This window comes from Phaethon aethereus (genome assembly GCF_964289735.1).
Source record: "Phaethon aethereus genome assembly, chromosome: 6".
NCBI lineage: Eukaryota > Metazoa > Chordata > Aves > Phaethontiformes > Phaethontidae > Phaethon > Phaethon aethereus.
In genome coordinates this window covers 15,633,993-15,648,267 of record NC_138580.1, presented here as the reverse complement: position 1 = coordinate 15,648,267, position 14,275 = coordinate 15,633,993, and the positions used below count along the sequence as shown (strand labels likewise).

Here is a 14,275-nt window from a genome sequence, read left to right as displayed (position 1 = left end):
AAACAAACTGCTTTCTGAATAGAGGCATATTCCTCAAAAGACGACTTTTGCTTAGATAACAAAGACAAATGTCCCATTTACATGTTAATTAAGCTACACAATTCCCACATGCATTAAAATTACAGAAACACGTGCTTTACAGTGCACACAGCAATAAATCTTATAAATAAGGGGAGATCACATTTCTTGGAGAAGATGCTTCTACAGAACTTTGACACTCCTTATACAGAGAGAATGAGCACCTGGATATTGCACACCTGGAGCCAGACCCCAACTTTCCTACAGTCCAGAGCTGCTGCGATATAGAGCACTAGTTGAACTACGGTGACAAAGTTGGTTTACAGTGAATGGAAGTGTCAGGCATTTTGTGCAATGAACTGATTTGAAAACATATTCAAGGGTACACTGTGCAGACTAGACAGCAATACAGTCTTTAGATTTGCAAATCTCCTGTTCTCCCAAACTTTCCACCTATAGTTTGCTGTAATAAATTATGCCATAATATAGGCTTGCAGAATCTAAAATCTTCAAAAACCGGTTAAGAGGAACACACTCTGCAAATACTTTCTTGTTCAGTCTTTCCCCAGCTCAACTGCTGGCTTAGGATCAATTGTGTTAACAAAATAACAGAAAGGATTTGCCTTTTGTCTGTATTCTCATTATTTATTTTCTTTGAATTTCATCCCTCTTTCCAACTGCCCCTTGCTGGTATGACCACTCTTGACGTCAGTACTGCACCAGCAGTACTTCACCCTGTGAACCTTTGAACAACTTTTGTAACTTCCTGAGATCGATTCTGTAAATTTAATCTCCCTCAAGATTGTGTCCCAGATGTGTAAAATGTGTAATATGATTTGGACAAAAAAAATTAAAAAAGTCTTTCCTTCTTCACTGCAAAACTTCTTCAGCACTATTACCGGAGTTGTCAGACAGGGAGAGAGCACCGAGTGTTTCACTGAACGAGAAAGCTGTGATCTCCATGGCGCCAGTGAGGCTCGCGCCCTTCCGTCATGAGGGGGATTTCTGAACTTCAGCACAACGCTTTCCCACACTACAGGCTTCTCTATTCCCCTTCAGGGCTTCTCCACTGATACACCAAATCCAGCCAGAAGAGAATCACTTTTGCCAATTGTAAATCAAAATCTTTTTTTTCCTTTTCTTTAAAATCTACCTTGGTTTTCTGATCATATCCACTATGTCATCTAGGTAGATCACATCTACTGTATGATTATGTCTAACATATGATAACTACTATAGTTTGTATCTACCATAGATCTACCTAGATCATATAGTACAGACACATAAATTTAAGGCTGTCTAGACAACTGCATGGGAAGAGCGTGCTTTAATCTTCACTAGATCACATATAACTTTTGTTTACATGTGTGATATATTCAAGGCAATGATTATGTAAAACATCACCGTTCTTATTATGTTTGGATCCTTGCCGTAAATAATTGTATGATCACAGACTGATGCTTGTCACCCTTGGGATACTGAAGATGAGGAAGACACTTGCAGTAGGATTTACATTGTAGCCTGGACTTGGTGACAATGAAGGCACTGGAGATGTCCCACAGCACCTCTGCATCATAACAGAAGAGTTCTCTTCTGTTTCAATATACAGATATACAAGTTGCCTTTGAACGGTCCACTTGATGATCTTAAAGAACCTGTTCTTCCAAGAAAACAGCAAAATACTTGCTTTCTCTCAATTCTTAGAAAGTTTCCTTTTGTTAAATTAGCTGCATTTTATCAATTCTACGTGCCATTTCAGGCATACCAAGCGTGAAATTCATATCCCCCTGAATTCAGTCATCATTGAACACGGAAACAGGCTTGATCAGCAGAGTCAGTATTTTCTCTGCACAAGTTAACAAACATGAACAAACAGGTTTTGCCCACTTTTCCAAAGATTGCAGCTCCTGCAGGCTGTTCCCTCCTACAGTAAGCAATAATGGAGATCAGCTTTCAGCTCCACCTCTCTAAGCAACATGTCGGAAAAAATTACGTTAAGTGCTTAAGCTCCTATCATATTTCCAAAATATCTTTACTACTCCCTTAACTATGTGAAACACATGAAATTTCCAGCAGTTCCATTTCCATTTTTCAGAACTTAGCTAGATTTAAAAAAAAAAAAACACAAAACAAAATCATAGCTTTTTATTGCACATACTAACTTCAAAGTACACACTTGCAGAAATAATTTCGAAATATTTAGACACTAAAAATTCATAGGAAGCAAAGGAGAAAATATGAAATACTTCAAAGAAAATTTGGTTGCTTATTTCCTCTCCACTCTTATGAGAAAATCTGGGTTTCCTGTCAGGTTTCAGCTTAGGAGGGATTCCAATCAGTATTTGAACCGAAATGTGTCTTTGGTAGATACGACATTTCACCATTATATTGTTCTACTGAATGGGCAGTACATCGCATGAGGTGTACCATGTCTTCATTATAAACATGCTGTGCTATAACGGCTAACAAGAAAAATTGTAAATTATCTACTTAAGCAAAACCAGCTAGTACATTAAGGGGGTGACATGTTCTGATGAATCAAATAATTTGTACTTCTCTTTCATTTCCCTCTAAAACTTCAAAGCAAGCAAACATTGTTTATGCATAAAATTTAATCCTTTCACCAATCTCGTTTGATTGAATTTGCATACTCTATTTCCTACAAGTCAATGTAGAGAAGAGGTACAAGAGAGCCTCATGTAATTGAAACCATTTCCCCTCCAGTCCTCCTATCTTTGCCGTAATATTTTCTATTAGCAGCTCTATTATGCCTAATATCCGTAATGTTGGCAGATTAGAATTTTCACTTGATGCAACCTGTATTTATAAACCACTAGGACGAAAAAAAGAACAAATACAAGAAAGAGGCAACAAAAATTACCTGTCTTTGATGCCACACAGATCAATGTGTAAATCACTGAAGTTCCCCAGGGAGCCTTGCTGAACTAAAATGAGGTCCTTGGGCTGGTTATCAATAAAGATGAGTCTCATACAGCCTTGAAAAGCAGTAATGGGATTTAAACATTGGGAATCGTTGAAATTGTCAGGGCACCCTGTGGGAAAAAGAGAAGAGGCAGAGAAGAATATTGGAATGTTCATCTAATTCTGCTGGGATTTCCTGATGCAAGAGCTTGGAGGCTCATTACTCCAAGTATTTTCATTTCTTGTGCTATGCAGCCTTCTGTGTTATAAATCCTTCAGTAGGAAGAGAAAAAAAAAAAAAAAGAAAGCAGCCACTGGAAATATGAGAGTATGAGGTTTTCACATGTGCTAAGCAAAAATCAAAATGTGTTTTTTTTCCATCTTCTTTAAACTCCACAGTTGATAGCAACTGACTCCCATAAAAAACACTGTGCAAACTGTAAAATCATTATGGGTTAAATTCTGCTGCTGAGGCAATCCACAGAGTAAAAGGATGAAATCCTTTGGACAGCAAGCACGAAAACCATTTGTATCTGAGCTTCCTCAGTATTTGGCCAGCTCTGAGATCCAAAGCTGCCTGTGTGCCCCCACTTAGTGCTGTATCCAGAGTGTTCATTGAGATCAGAGCCTCACTGTGGCAAGCACTACACAGAAATATGTTAGATAAAAAGACAGTTGATGAAACTCCCTTTGTCTAAATGAATGCTTCCACTTCAAAAAGCAGAAGGTAGTATTTTTCAAGACTTTCCTTTCCATTTTCAAAATCAGGCTAAACCTACATTCATTTCCAGGAGAGCACAGTACCTAAATACCTTTGTAGAGCTGAGCCATATGCCAATTAAGCTCTGAAATTTAAAATCACTGAGCCTAATCAGGACAGTGATAGCTACAGGAATATTAATAACACTAATAGTCCTCAGGCCTTTTAACTAGAAAACACACTTGCAGCTAACACAGCTATGTAGGTAGCTTTCGCACATTTTGCCCGTTAGATGTAGGTATCCATCGGCTGCCACTACCTGTAGCCCACTTTTCAGCTGTGTTAGCAGCTCTGCTCTTTCTCTCTCTGTCAGGGTTGATCAAGACCCTTCAATCTGCCCACAGTGCTGTATGCACCACAACTCAATAGAGGGGTCTAAAATCAGTTATTACAATGTGTGCTCTTAGCTGCAAACAGAGTGCACCTGGGGAGACATCAAGCATGAGAACATGAGGATTTGCATCATGACAACCTGTCCTGCATCTGTTTGAAACAACCTACCTCCAAAATAGTAGCTGTTCCCAGAGTAGATCCTTGAGACAGTGGTTGCATGGCTAGCAGTGGCAGCGTTGTTATCCAGTGTCAGGGTAATGCGATGTCTTCTGGCGTTGATGTTAACAGAATGCCAAAGCCCATCATGGAGATTGGTGCCTGGCAAAAAAAAAAAAAGTACAAAGAGTGAACAAAGAGGTGCAGGAGACACCTGCACAAACACCTGGTTTATTCTTCAAACCTCCTTTTGCCTCTTGCCTCCAGCCTGTGACCACTAATATGCAGCTGACCCCAAAATATGGAGAACTGGCAGCTGAAAAGAACTCATTACTTCTGGAAACTGGCATAGAGTTAAAGGCCCAAGAAAGAAAAAGCTTTTGAGAGCATTTAAAATGTGAGATGACTGACTTAATCTAACCTGTTTCTGTGGTACTGCAGGCACCCAGCAAGCTAGGAGGACCCTTTGCCTTTTTGGTAGCACATTATTACCGCTTTGTGGGTGTTTATTGTCTTATTTTTGGTCTCTTGGAAAATGCTTATAGCTCACAGGATTGTGCAGAGAAGTTCTCTTGAGCTTCTGGTACTAAACACATGCCTGACATTGCAGAGGATTAAATTCAGTGAAATGGTCATACTCTGCCTCATGTTCCAATATGAAACCTGACAAACTCCTGTAGGTATCAGCAGGATTTGTGTTTCTTAAAACCCTTCAGCACTAAGTTAGCAAACACTTGCGAATGTGCCGAAAGCTTTCTATATTGGATTTTGACATGGGTCTTCTGAGGGCTGGGATTGTTGCTCTGGTACTGGGTAGCCTCATTCTCTTCTAGACGCTTGTGCAAAGTGGGAAATAACCTCTCTGTTTCTTTATTCTGAAAATCAGTGTTGCAACTCGTGGTTTATGAAATAGTACCACACAGCTAGAAAGAAACTCCACATCCTGTATTCTGACAGCCATGAAAATCAGTGGGCAAGCTTCTGAGCTCACACACAGTGGTGCAGACCAAAAGTAACCTAATTACAGTTCAAAATATGCTACCGTCAGGCTGGAGTCACTGAGACCAGGCACAGACGACTAGTATTTACTCCCCTCCCTTCCCTAATGGAATATTTTTCATTAATGTAGCTTTCAGAAGAAACAAACAAGCACTTAGTGCACTTAGTGACACAAAGAGGTGTGAGAACAGTTCAAAACAAAATTTAAAAAAAAATGGGTGTTATATGTATGAAAAGCCATTTCATTATGAATTTGAAAATGAGACAATTTCTACAGCAATGGCTTTTAAGGCATGCACCATTTCCACAGAAAAAGAGGTCAGTTTCCCAGCAAAAATAGATGATTTTTCAACTAGAACAAGTCCATTTTGAAATATGTTGTTAAAGTTTGAAAAGATGTCAAAACAAAATAGGTCCCATTTGGGGCAAAAATAAGTCCATTCTTGAGCAAGCATGAGTTTATTGTGAGTATCTGACATCTGCAGAACGTGGCATTTGCAATTTCTGCACATTTTCCATGTGTAAGTAGGCAGTTTAGCGATGTTTTGGATAGCACCAAAGGCTGGGCTCAGGTTCATGATTTCAGAACTACGTAAAAACAAATACACCCCACCAAATATTGACATTGTCTCATCTTTGTCAACAATTTAATTAGGGCTGCAATAAAGGCTGGAAACTCAGTTTTCAGGATTCAGTTGCAGCAAGCTAAGGCTGTAGCAATCGACATGAATAAGGATAGATGCAGGGCTGCCTCGTTTTCTGTCGTAAAGGGGAATGAAACACGTGTATGGAACAGCTCTGCTTTGTAAAGTCTGTCAGATTTTCTCTTGTTTCTTTTAATAGACACATCTGCTCTCTTTTAGTCTGTACTGGGAATATTTTAATATTACTTTTTTTTTTTTTTTAACAGCTGGTTTTTTAGAAAATACTACTATTATTTAGTTCCGTCAGACTTCCATCAGTCTATTACTCATCCGCCTTTGGAAACTGTGTATTCAACTTATGCAGAAAATTAATTTCCCCGTCTCCCACCCAGCATGCCTCCATAGCAGCAGGGGATCTGCAGAGGCTGTGGGCTAAGACCATTTCTGTCTGGGATGCCAGCATGGCTACTGTAGGTCACAGTGGGACAGCAGCCGGGCCGCTCTGGTCCTGCCGCTGTTGTACAGTCTGGAATTGTTTCCCTGTTTCTCTGGGAGCCAATGCATGGCTGTTCTGGTAAGTATTTACAAGCAATTTCTGCTGAATTTTAGGTCAGAGAGGCAACCCCATTTCATCCTCTTGCACCCCACCAGCTGCACAAAGCAGCTGGCAAACTGGCTAAGCAAGCCAGCGAGGGGTGTGAGGAGAGGAAGCCCGTGGTCGCTCCCTCTTCTGAGCATAGCGTAACGGGAGAGCGCGAAGCTGTCAGAGGAAGAAAGTCAACTCTGAGGCTGCCTTAACTTTGCTGGGGAACAGCTGAGTTGATCAGCACAATCTGAGGACAAGGAACAGGAAGGTCTTCATGTGACCTGACTAAAGAAAATTTAGTGTGACTGTTTAACACCACAGAGGCTAAACTAATTGTCAGGTAAATTGTCTGGAGATCTCAGGATGTCAACTTTCCACACTTAGATCTACCTCAAGCTGCACAGAGTGATCCTACCACTGGAAAAGCAGGAAAAAAATTGAAAAGAGAAAGGAAGATTGCGTGCTTCCTTATTTCATCATCCTTTCATCCTGTGGTGTTAGACCTTTGAATTTTACAGGGGGACAGATGAGAGTAAATAAAACTGTTTTGTTCAGTACCTTCACTGATTTCCACTGGGTTCTCAGTCTCTTTCTGAATAAGTAGCATCAATCTCCCATTATGAAGGTGAACCAAGAGAGGTCCTGAATTTTCAGACAATTCAGCGAACAGAAGTAATCCATCTTTATTCCATGTTCGAAACTGAAAGCTGACTGACAAACCGTCAATTTGAGGAGTGCCAGGTAGTCGCAAGTAGCTTCGACTGGCACTGACAAAGGTGATAGGAACAATTTGTGTTTCTGAGCAGGAAAAGGTCACGTTCCCCTGCAAATTATAAAGAACAATCATAATCAACATGACAATCTTTTTTTTTCAGTCATCCCAAAACATAGTTAAATAAGCTCATCGGATTTCTAATGGCCCTTAAAGCTGAAATGGGTATTGTTATTCAGACAGAAATCTTTGGAACTCATTAGGAAATGTAACTGTCCAATCTGAGAAAACACATCTGACTTCAAAATTTTACCTTAACCCCAAATGGGGGAGGGGGCAGGTATAAAGAAATCAAAGCCTCAATTCTTAGAAGGATCTAAACCTGTCCAAATGTCCCATATCAAGACCATACCTGGATGCAGAAGGGCTCATTTAATAGCCCAGACAGACTATCTCCACATGACCACATCTGTTTTGTGTTTCCCAGCACTTCCCATATCAAGCTCAAGTTTAGCTTTACGTCAATAAAATCAAACTCATTCGTATCTAAGTTGACTTCAGGAATTGACAGTGAAGCACTAAGCAAGTCCAATTGAACCTTCATGTGCTGAAGGATGTGATACAAATGTCCTGTGTTGGCTCTACGCTGATAGGACTACAGGGGTGTGAACAAGGCAAGCTGCAAGTGAAAAAACAAAGCGTCTTCCAGTGCACAGGGATCCAACCAAACAGACTAGATGTATACTAAACATGTCATAATGCAGCCATTAGTGACAGTACTTTTTTGCCCTTTTACACCAATGCCACATAACCTTCAAAATAAAAACTCCCTCATCTACTTGAAACTACTACATGGGGTGAAACATGAGGCAAATTTCCTGAGTTTCCTGGGTCATAAAGAAAAAAGAAAAGAAAAAGTCAAAGAAAAAAACCACTTGAACACAGTATGTACAGTGGGATGAAACAATAGCGAGACTTCCTGGCCAGTGCTAGGTCTCAAGGTTTCCACAAGGAAATTATTAAAACATTACATACACAGCAGATGTGGTGAAATCCAACACCATTTCAATGCCAAACTTAGCTGATTACCTCAGTCATCCAGCCCTGAAATCAATGGTGTTATTTGCTCAGAAGAGCAGCACATTTACTCAAAGCAGTCAGCAGAATCTGTACCAGCATGTATCACTGTAGTTTATAGATGAAACAACTCCACTGTTTTGTTCATCCATTGTAGATTACCCAACCAGGTCATTCAAGCCATGCAATAAAACCTTAACAATATATAAAGCCAGGACACATTTAGGGAGACGTCTTTCAAAGCCAACCCAGGAGACTGTTGCAGCCAGCTTGCTTTGAACGAGGCTGCTTTGTAAAATACCAACTGGAATCTGATAAAAACATTGGAGTAAAAGGCTTTCTCCTTGGTACTGCTCCTCGTCAGAGCTGGTACCTCGCTTTAACAGGATAATTATAGCGAACAGCATTTGATGGATGTGTAGGAAGTCGCACAGTGCTTGGGGAATTCCTCTCTGAAATCTCAGACAGCTGATGGAACTGTTCCCTATCACTTTCAATTGTCTTTCTAGTATTTATTTTAAAATGGAAAATAAACAAAGTGCCAGAAGGAGAACTAGTTATCACTGGATGAAACAACCCTTGATAGATATATATTTATATCAAACTATTTCAGAATTCCCTGCCCTTTTAGGTGCAGAATGCTACATACCAGATTTAATAATGGCAAAAAGTATCCATAGGTATATCATGTTAGAATGAGTTTTGAGATATAATCCAAAGCTTATCCAAACTCACCTGAGCATTAGTCAGGTGGGAAGTAGAATAAAAATTTGCTCTCAACCTCTTAAAATTTCTACTACCTGTTGGGTTCTGCCTGTATAAGAGATACCACAGGCTTTTTTTTTTTTTTTCCCCTAACTGTTGTTATATTTCCACCTCCATTTTCAGTCAAATTCATGACAAATTACAGAAAGAGAGACAGTCGACTGCAGTGATGGAAACAAATATGGTTAACTTTCTCTAGAGCTTTTTAAAGGTTTAGATATTTAAGATGTCAATGACAATTTTTTTTTTTTTTTAATTTTAGACAGTTAAGTAACAAGTAACTCCACACAAAGTAGTAAAACATTTACAGATGTTATACACACATAACACCGGAGCTTGGAGGAAATTTCAAACATTATCTGAGTCTGCACTCAAGTATCTAATTTGCTCCACTGGCAGTGGGGGGGGCTGTCACAAAATGCAAGACTGTAGAGGGGAGGATTTGCAACATTTGGATAGGATTTTGTCTCAAAGCTCTCTGCAGATTTTACCTACCAGCAGAACTGGCTATGCCTAGACTGACTTCATGGTACCAGAGAAGGTGAATGCTGAGATGCAAAAGCATGTTTGCAATGCACAACAAACTTTCAGACAACTTTAAAATAAGTCAAATACGCTTTCAACTGTTTCAGGCAGCACCATAGCAAAGTATCCCTGAAGCATATGCAAGGGCCCAAATATAAGGTCAAATTTCTGTCCACTTTTGATATGAGGTTCTCGGCACGTGCAACTAGTCCTAAGCTCATGGATTGTTGTGACCCCTTGAAAAACTCACACCAGCTGGTAATTCATGCCACCTGGGATCCGCACAGAAGTCTTATACTGGAACAGGAGTGGCAAAGAGTGCTTGCTTGAACCCATGGCCAATGCTGGGACATATGGGCAGAACCTGTGCATCTCCTCCCATGCTTAGCCAGGTGAGACTTCAGGCTCTGTAGCCTCTCCACTGAAGCAGAGCAGGTGTGATCCCACCTGCCACAGAACAAGCAGGTGGGAACGCATAAAGGCAATGCTGCAATATTCTGTGTTCATGGGACTAAAGGTACACTTGGGGGGATAGAAAAGAAGCGTGTTTGCCTTTTGGGGTGTTCTTTTAACAAGGTATTTTTCTTACACTCATTCAAGAATTGAGATGTCCATGATGTAAGGGGCAATAACTAACTTTCAGTCAGAGCTAAAAACTAGCCATGACATTTGGGAAAAAAAATGTTAAATAAACCAATTGATGCCATGGGAACAGTTCAACTGACTAATTTAGGAGGGAAACACCTCCTTAAATCAGCATTCCAGAGCAAAACCAGATAATCATTAATACATATGAACAATAGCTACTGACATCCTTACACTGCCTACCTTCCTAGAGACAATAGCATGAAAATTTGAAAAAGAAATATGCAACAGTTTGAAAAATGTTCATCCACTGAAGTGGGATAGGTTCCCCTTACAAAAACTGTTAAATCTGCCCTGAATGTTATTCTCAAGCAAATTATTCCAGCAGGTCTAAGTCAGAAGAATAAACAGGTTGCCCTAAACCTGTATCTGATCAGGAACATTTTGATTTAATTGGCAGATATTCTGGAAGTCTCCAAGGGTATATGCAAGACTTCTGTCAGACACTTGATTTTATAACTGAACCCACTTTAACTGAAAAGTAAAAGCTCATTGGCTAGGAAATGGGATAAGAACAGTCTAATCCCTAGGGAAAATAAAGGAGATGCTCAGCTCTACCCAGCTACTGGAAACTCCAGCTATCAGGTGGGTTTCAGAATTCCATCGAGTCCATCATCTCCAGACTGATTAATGACTCCTCTAATAAGCAGTGAAATCTTTCCAAAAGAGTTCTTATTGTTCTTACAAGAGGAACCTTCTGAACATAGAAATGCAATGGAGATATTTGCAGTTTTTTCACCAAGCTGCCATTACACTTGTCTCAAGACAAGAGTGCAAGCACCCAGATTTCTGCAGACAGTACGGTTGCAAAGTTGTTTCTTGTTCAAGATGTTGAATGAAGAAATGGCAGCATATTACCGCATTTTAAGGAAGAATCAGAACCTTTCCTATTAAAAATGACATCCAGAGGGACCTGGACAAACTCGAGGAATGGGCCCGTGTGAACATCGTGAGGTTCAATAAGGCCAAGTGCAGAGTCCTGCACCTGGGTCCAGACAACCCCTGGCATCAGTACAGGCTGGGGGATGAAGAGATGGAGAGCAGCCCTGCCAAGAAGGACTTGGGGTACTGGTGGATGAAAAGCTGGACATGAGCCGGCAATGTGTGCTCGTAGCCCAGAAGGCCAACCGTATCCTGGGCTGCATCCAAAGCAGCGTGGCCAGAAGGTGATTCTGGTCTGCATCAAAAGCAGCAGGTCAAGGGAGGTGATTCTGCCCCTCTACTCCGCTCTGGTGAGACCCCACCTGCAGTACTGCATCCAGCTCTGGAGCCCTCAGCACAGGAAAGACATGGACCTGTTGGAGAAGGTCCAGAGGAGGACCACGAAAATGTTCAAAGGGATGGAACACCTCTCCTATGAAGAAAGGCTGACAGAGTTGGGGTTGTTCAGCCTGGATAAGAGAAGGCTCCAGGGAGACCTTACTGCAGCCTGCCAGTACTTAAAGGGGCCTGTAAGAAAGATCAGGACAGACTTTTTAGCAGGGCTTGTAGCGATAGGACAAGGGGTGATGGTTTTAAACTAAAAGAGGGTAGAGATTTAGATTAGATATAAGGAAAAAATTTTTCACAATGAGGGTGGTGAAACACCAGCACAGGTTTCCCAGAGAGGTAGTAGACACCCCATCCCTGGAAACATTCAAGGTCAGGTTGGACAGGGCTGAGCAATCTGATCTAGTAGGTGGTGTCCCTGCTCACTGCAGGGGGTTTGAACTAGATGACCTTTAAATGTCCCTTCCAACCCAAACTATTCTATGGTTCTATGAAAAAGAAAATGCAAGAACACAGTTGCTAAGTAATGAGGACAAAAGTGGGTTACGCAGAAGATGCTCTGAGCCATAAGCCTCATTCAAAACTGACTGGAGTCTTTCCAGTGTCCTCTGTAGGACTTCAGTAAGACCTGTATAACTTTAATGAACCATTTCAGCTTTTCTGGCCTTTCTTCATGGAAAGTACATAGTACATGTAGTACTATGTACTGTTGAATGAAGATAGAAGACGGCTACACCACCACAGTCAGGGCATTTGATGACAAGTTTCTCATACATCCCCGTCCCTCTCACAGAATACTAATGAAAAGTAGTATGTATTTGGGAAATTATTCACACTGACAGCTGAACTGAAATCCCCAACATTTAGCCTACCAAAGAATACAGGCCAAGATCACAGCTTGAATGGGAAGAATAATAAATGAGTATTTCCAAGCTCTCATTCTACCTGCAGGTTAGAGCATCAAACGGGCACTTACTTTCCTCATTAATCACTCTGTGGACACTATCCAATAAAAAGGATATTTTGTTTTCCGCAGAAGATTAGAAAGGAAGATTTCATATGACAGGTAAGGGGACTAAAATCCCAGGCCTGGCTGAGATACAAATGTGGGTAAACTGGCAAGAATATCTGCAGCTTGGAAATTGGAGGACTATTTCTAGCTGTGAAAAGACTGAGGTTGCAGATGAATTTGCAGAGAGTTATGGAGGAAAAAGGTGACCTCTGATGCAGATTTAAAAGGATAAGATGAAAGGTTTTCATTCAACTCTGAGCAACTGGATTTTAGGAATGGGGGAGGTCCTTTCAAATCCTGTTTTTAAATTGTCTATCTCAAGCAGAATATCAGACATCTCAAGATGTCAGGAGACCCACATATATTTCAAGTGCTTCTCAAGTCAAGACATTACTAAACACTGAATGAAAAGCAAATCAAAGTGAGATACCAACTCCAGCCTACTGACAAACTGGTCCAAACTGTCTTCAAAGAGGATGTGGGAGCACCAAGACACATGGTGTTACTTGACTTAGGACTAGACCACCGAGTAAGCAACTAGCCCATCCCTATACTGAGCTGGGTTTCTCTTTCTCTGAGCAAAATTTCATTATGGACATCTGAAAGCTTACCTGATCCAAGTTTCATTGAAACTAATGATAGTGATAATCACCCCTGTGATAGAGAACTGCCCTATCTTCACTGACTCTAGGTATCACATGTGTCAATAAAAGGCTAATTGTTTATCACATTGACTTAATTTGTTTACACTAAGATAGTGCACCTATGTGGAAAAAGTAGCATTTAACAAAAAAGAAAACCTCCAGAAAACTGAAACTTTGTGCCCATGACAGAATCAGGGATGAGACGTTTGGCTAGACATTTCTGGATGTTCTTTATCTCAGACTCCTAAGCTGACTTTGTCACTGGACACAAGTGGAACAAAGGATTTTTACCATTTTGATGCCCATAGTAACTTTACATTATTGTTTCATAATATAGTACAATAGCTAACAGACGCTGGAAAAAGATGGAAGCTAACTTGGAAAAATTATACATCGTTTCCCTCAGAGAGACAGGAAAAGGAAAAAAGGACACAAGAGGAAACACAAACAAAATACAGACCGTTTAATATTTTCTCTCCTTTGAGCAACAAGCAGGAATGAATCCAGCCTTTCAAATTCACCTTGCCAGAAATGAGTAAGATAGGTATCTTACATCAAAGTGGCAAATAAGCACAATTCAAGCCCAATTTTTGTTCCAGTTCAGTGTAAACTGATCTACAGTTTATTATGTTTTACTACTTAGAAAAAAACATAGCAGCAAGGAGATTTCTCTTATTATTATTAAAACAGAGCCACATCTACCTTAAAATAGAAAAGTGCAAAGAAAGCAATTCTTATCAGCTTTGTTGTTGTTGCTTTCTTTATTAGATTTTCCTCTTTAAAATTCCAGTCATCTGTGTATCATAGCGTAGCACCAGCCTATACGGTTGGTATGAACTGCACACACTCCAGGCTCTTGACTGCAATGGGGTCAGCTTGCCCCTTTCGGTTTTGCCAGGCAGACAAGTACCCAAGCAGTTCCCAGGGCCTTAGCAACTGAAATAAGACCTTAGAAAAAGACATTTAAGCCTTGGCTTTACAGCAAATTACATTCTCCCCCATTTTGCTTATTCCCTGCTAACTCCTACGACAATAATTAGCCATCTCTCTTGCTCTCCTACAGGGACTAAGCGCCTTATCACCTCCCACCTTGAAACATCCTCCTCTGCTCAGCAGGTACTAACTGCCCTGTTCACTCAATTTGACTACCCAGATAATGTAATAAATTAAACCCTGAACAATTGTTTCTAACCTGTAATTTGCTGAAG

At 40.5% G+C, this 14,275-nt stretch overlaps 1 protein-coding gene across 1 annotated transcript in view; it reads right to left on the bottom strand.

Annotated features, from left to right (window-relative positions):
* Positions 1–14,275, bottom strand: part of CNTNAP5 (contactin associated protein family member 5) — a gene marked incomplete at its 5' end in the record, with an annotated part of 301,416 nt that overhangs the window by 134,265 nt on the left and 152,876 nt on the right. Inside the window, 3 exons of the mRNA XM_082001654.1 lie at positions 2,900–3,071; positions 4,202–4,351; positions 6,977–7,241. Of these exons, the coding sequence (XP_081857780.1) occupies positions 2,900–3,071; positions 4,202–4,351; positions 6,977–7,241 (587 nt within the window). The remainder of the gene's footprint in view (positions 1–2,899; positions 3,072–4,201; positions 4,352–6,976; positions 7,242–14,275) is intronic.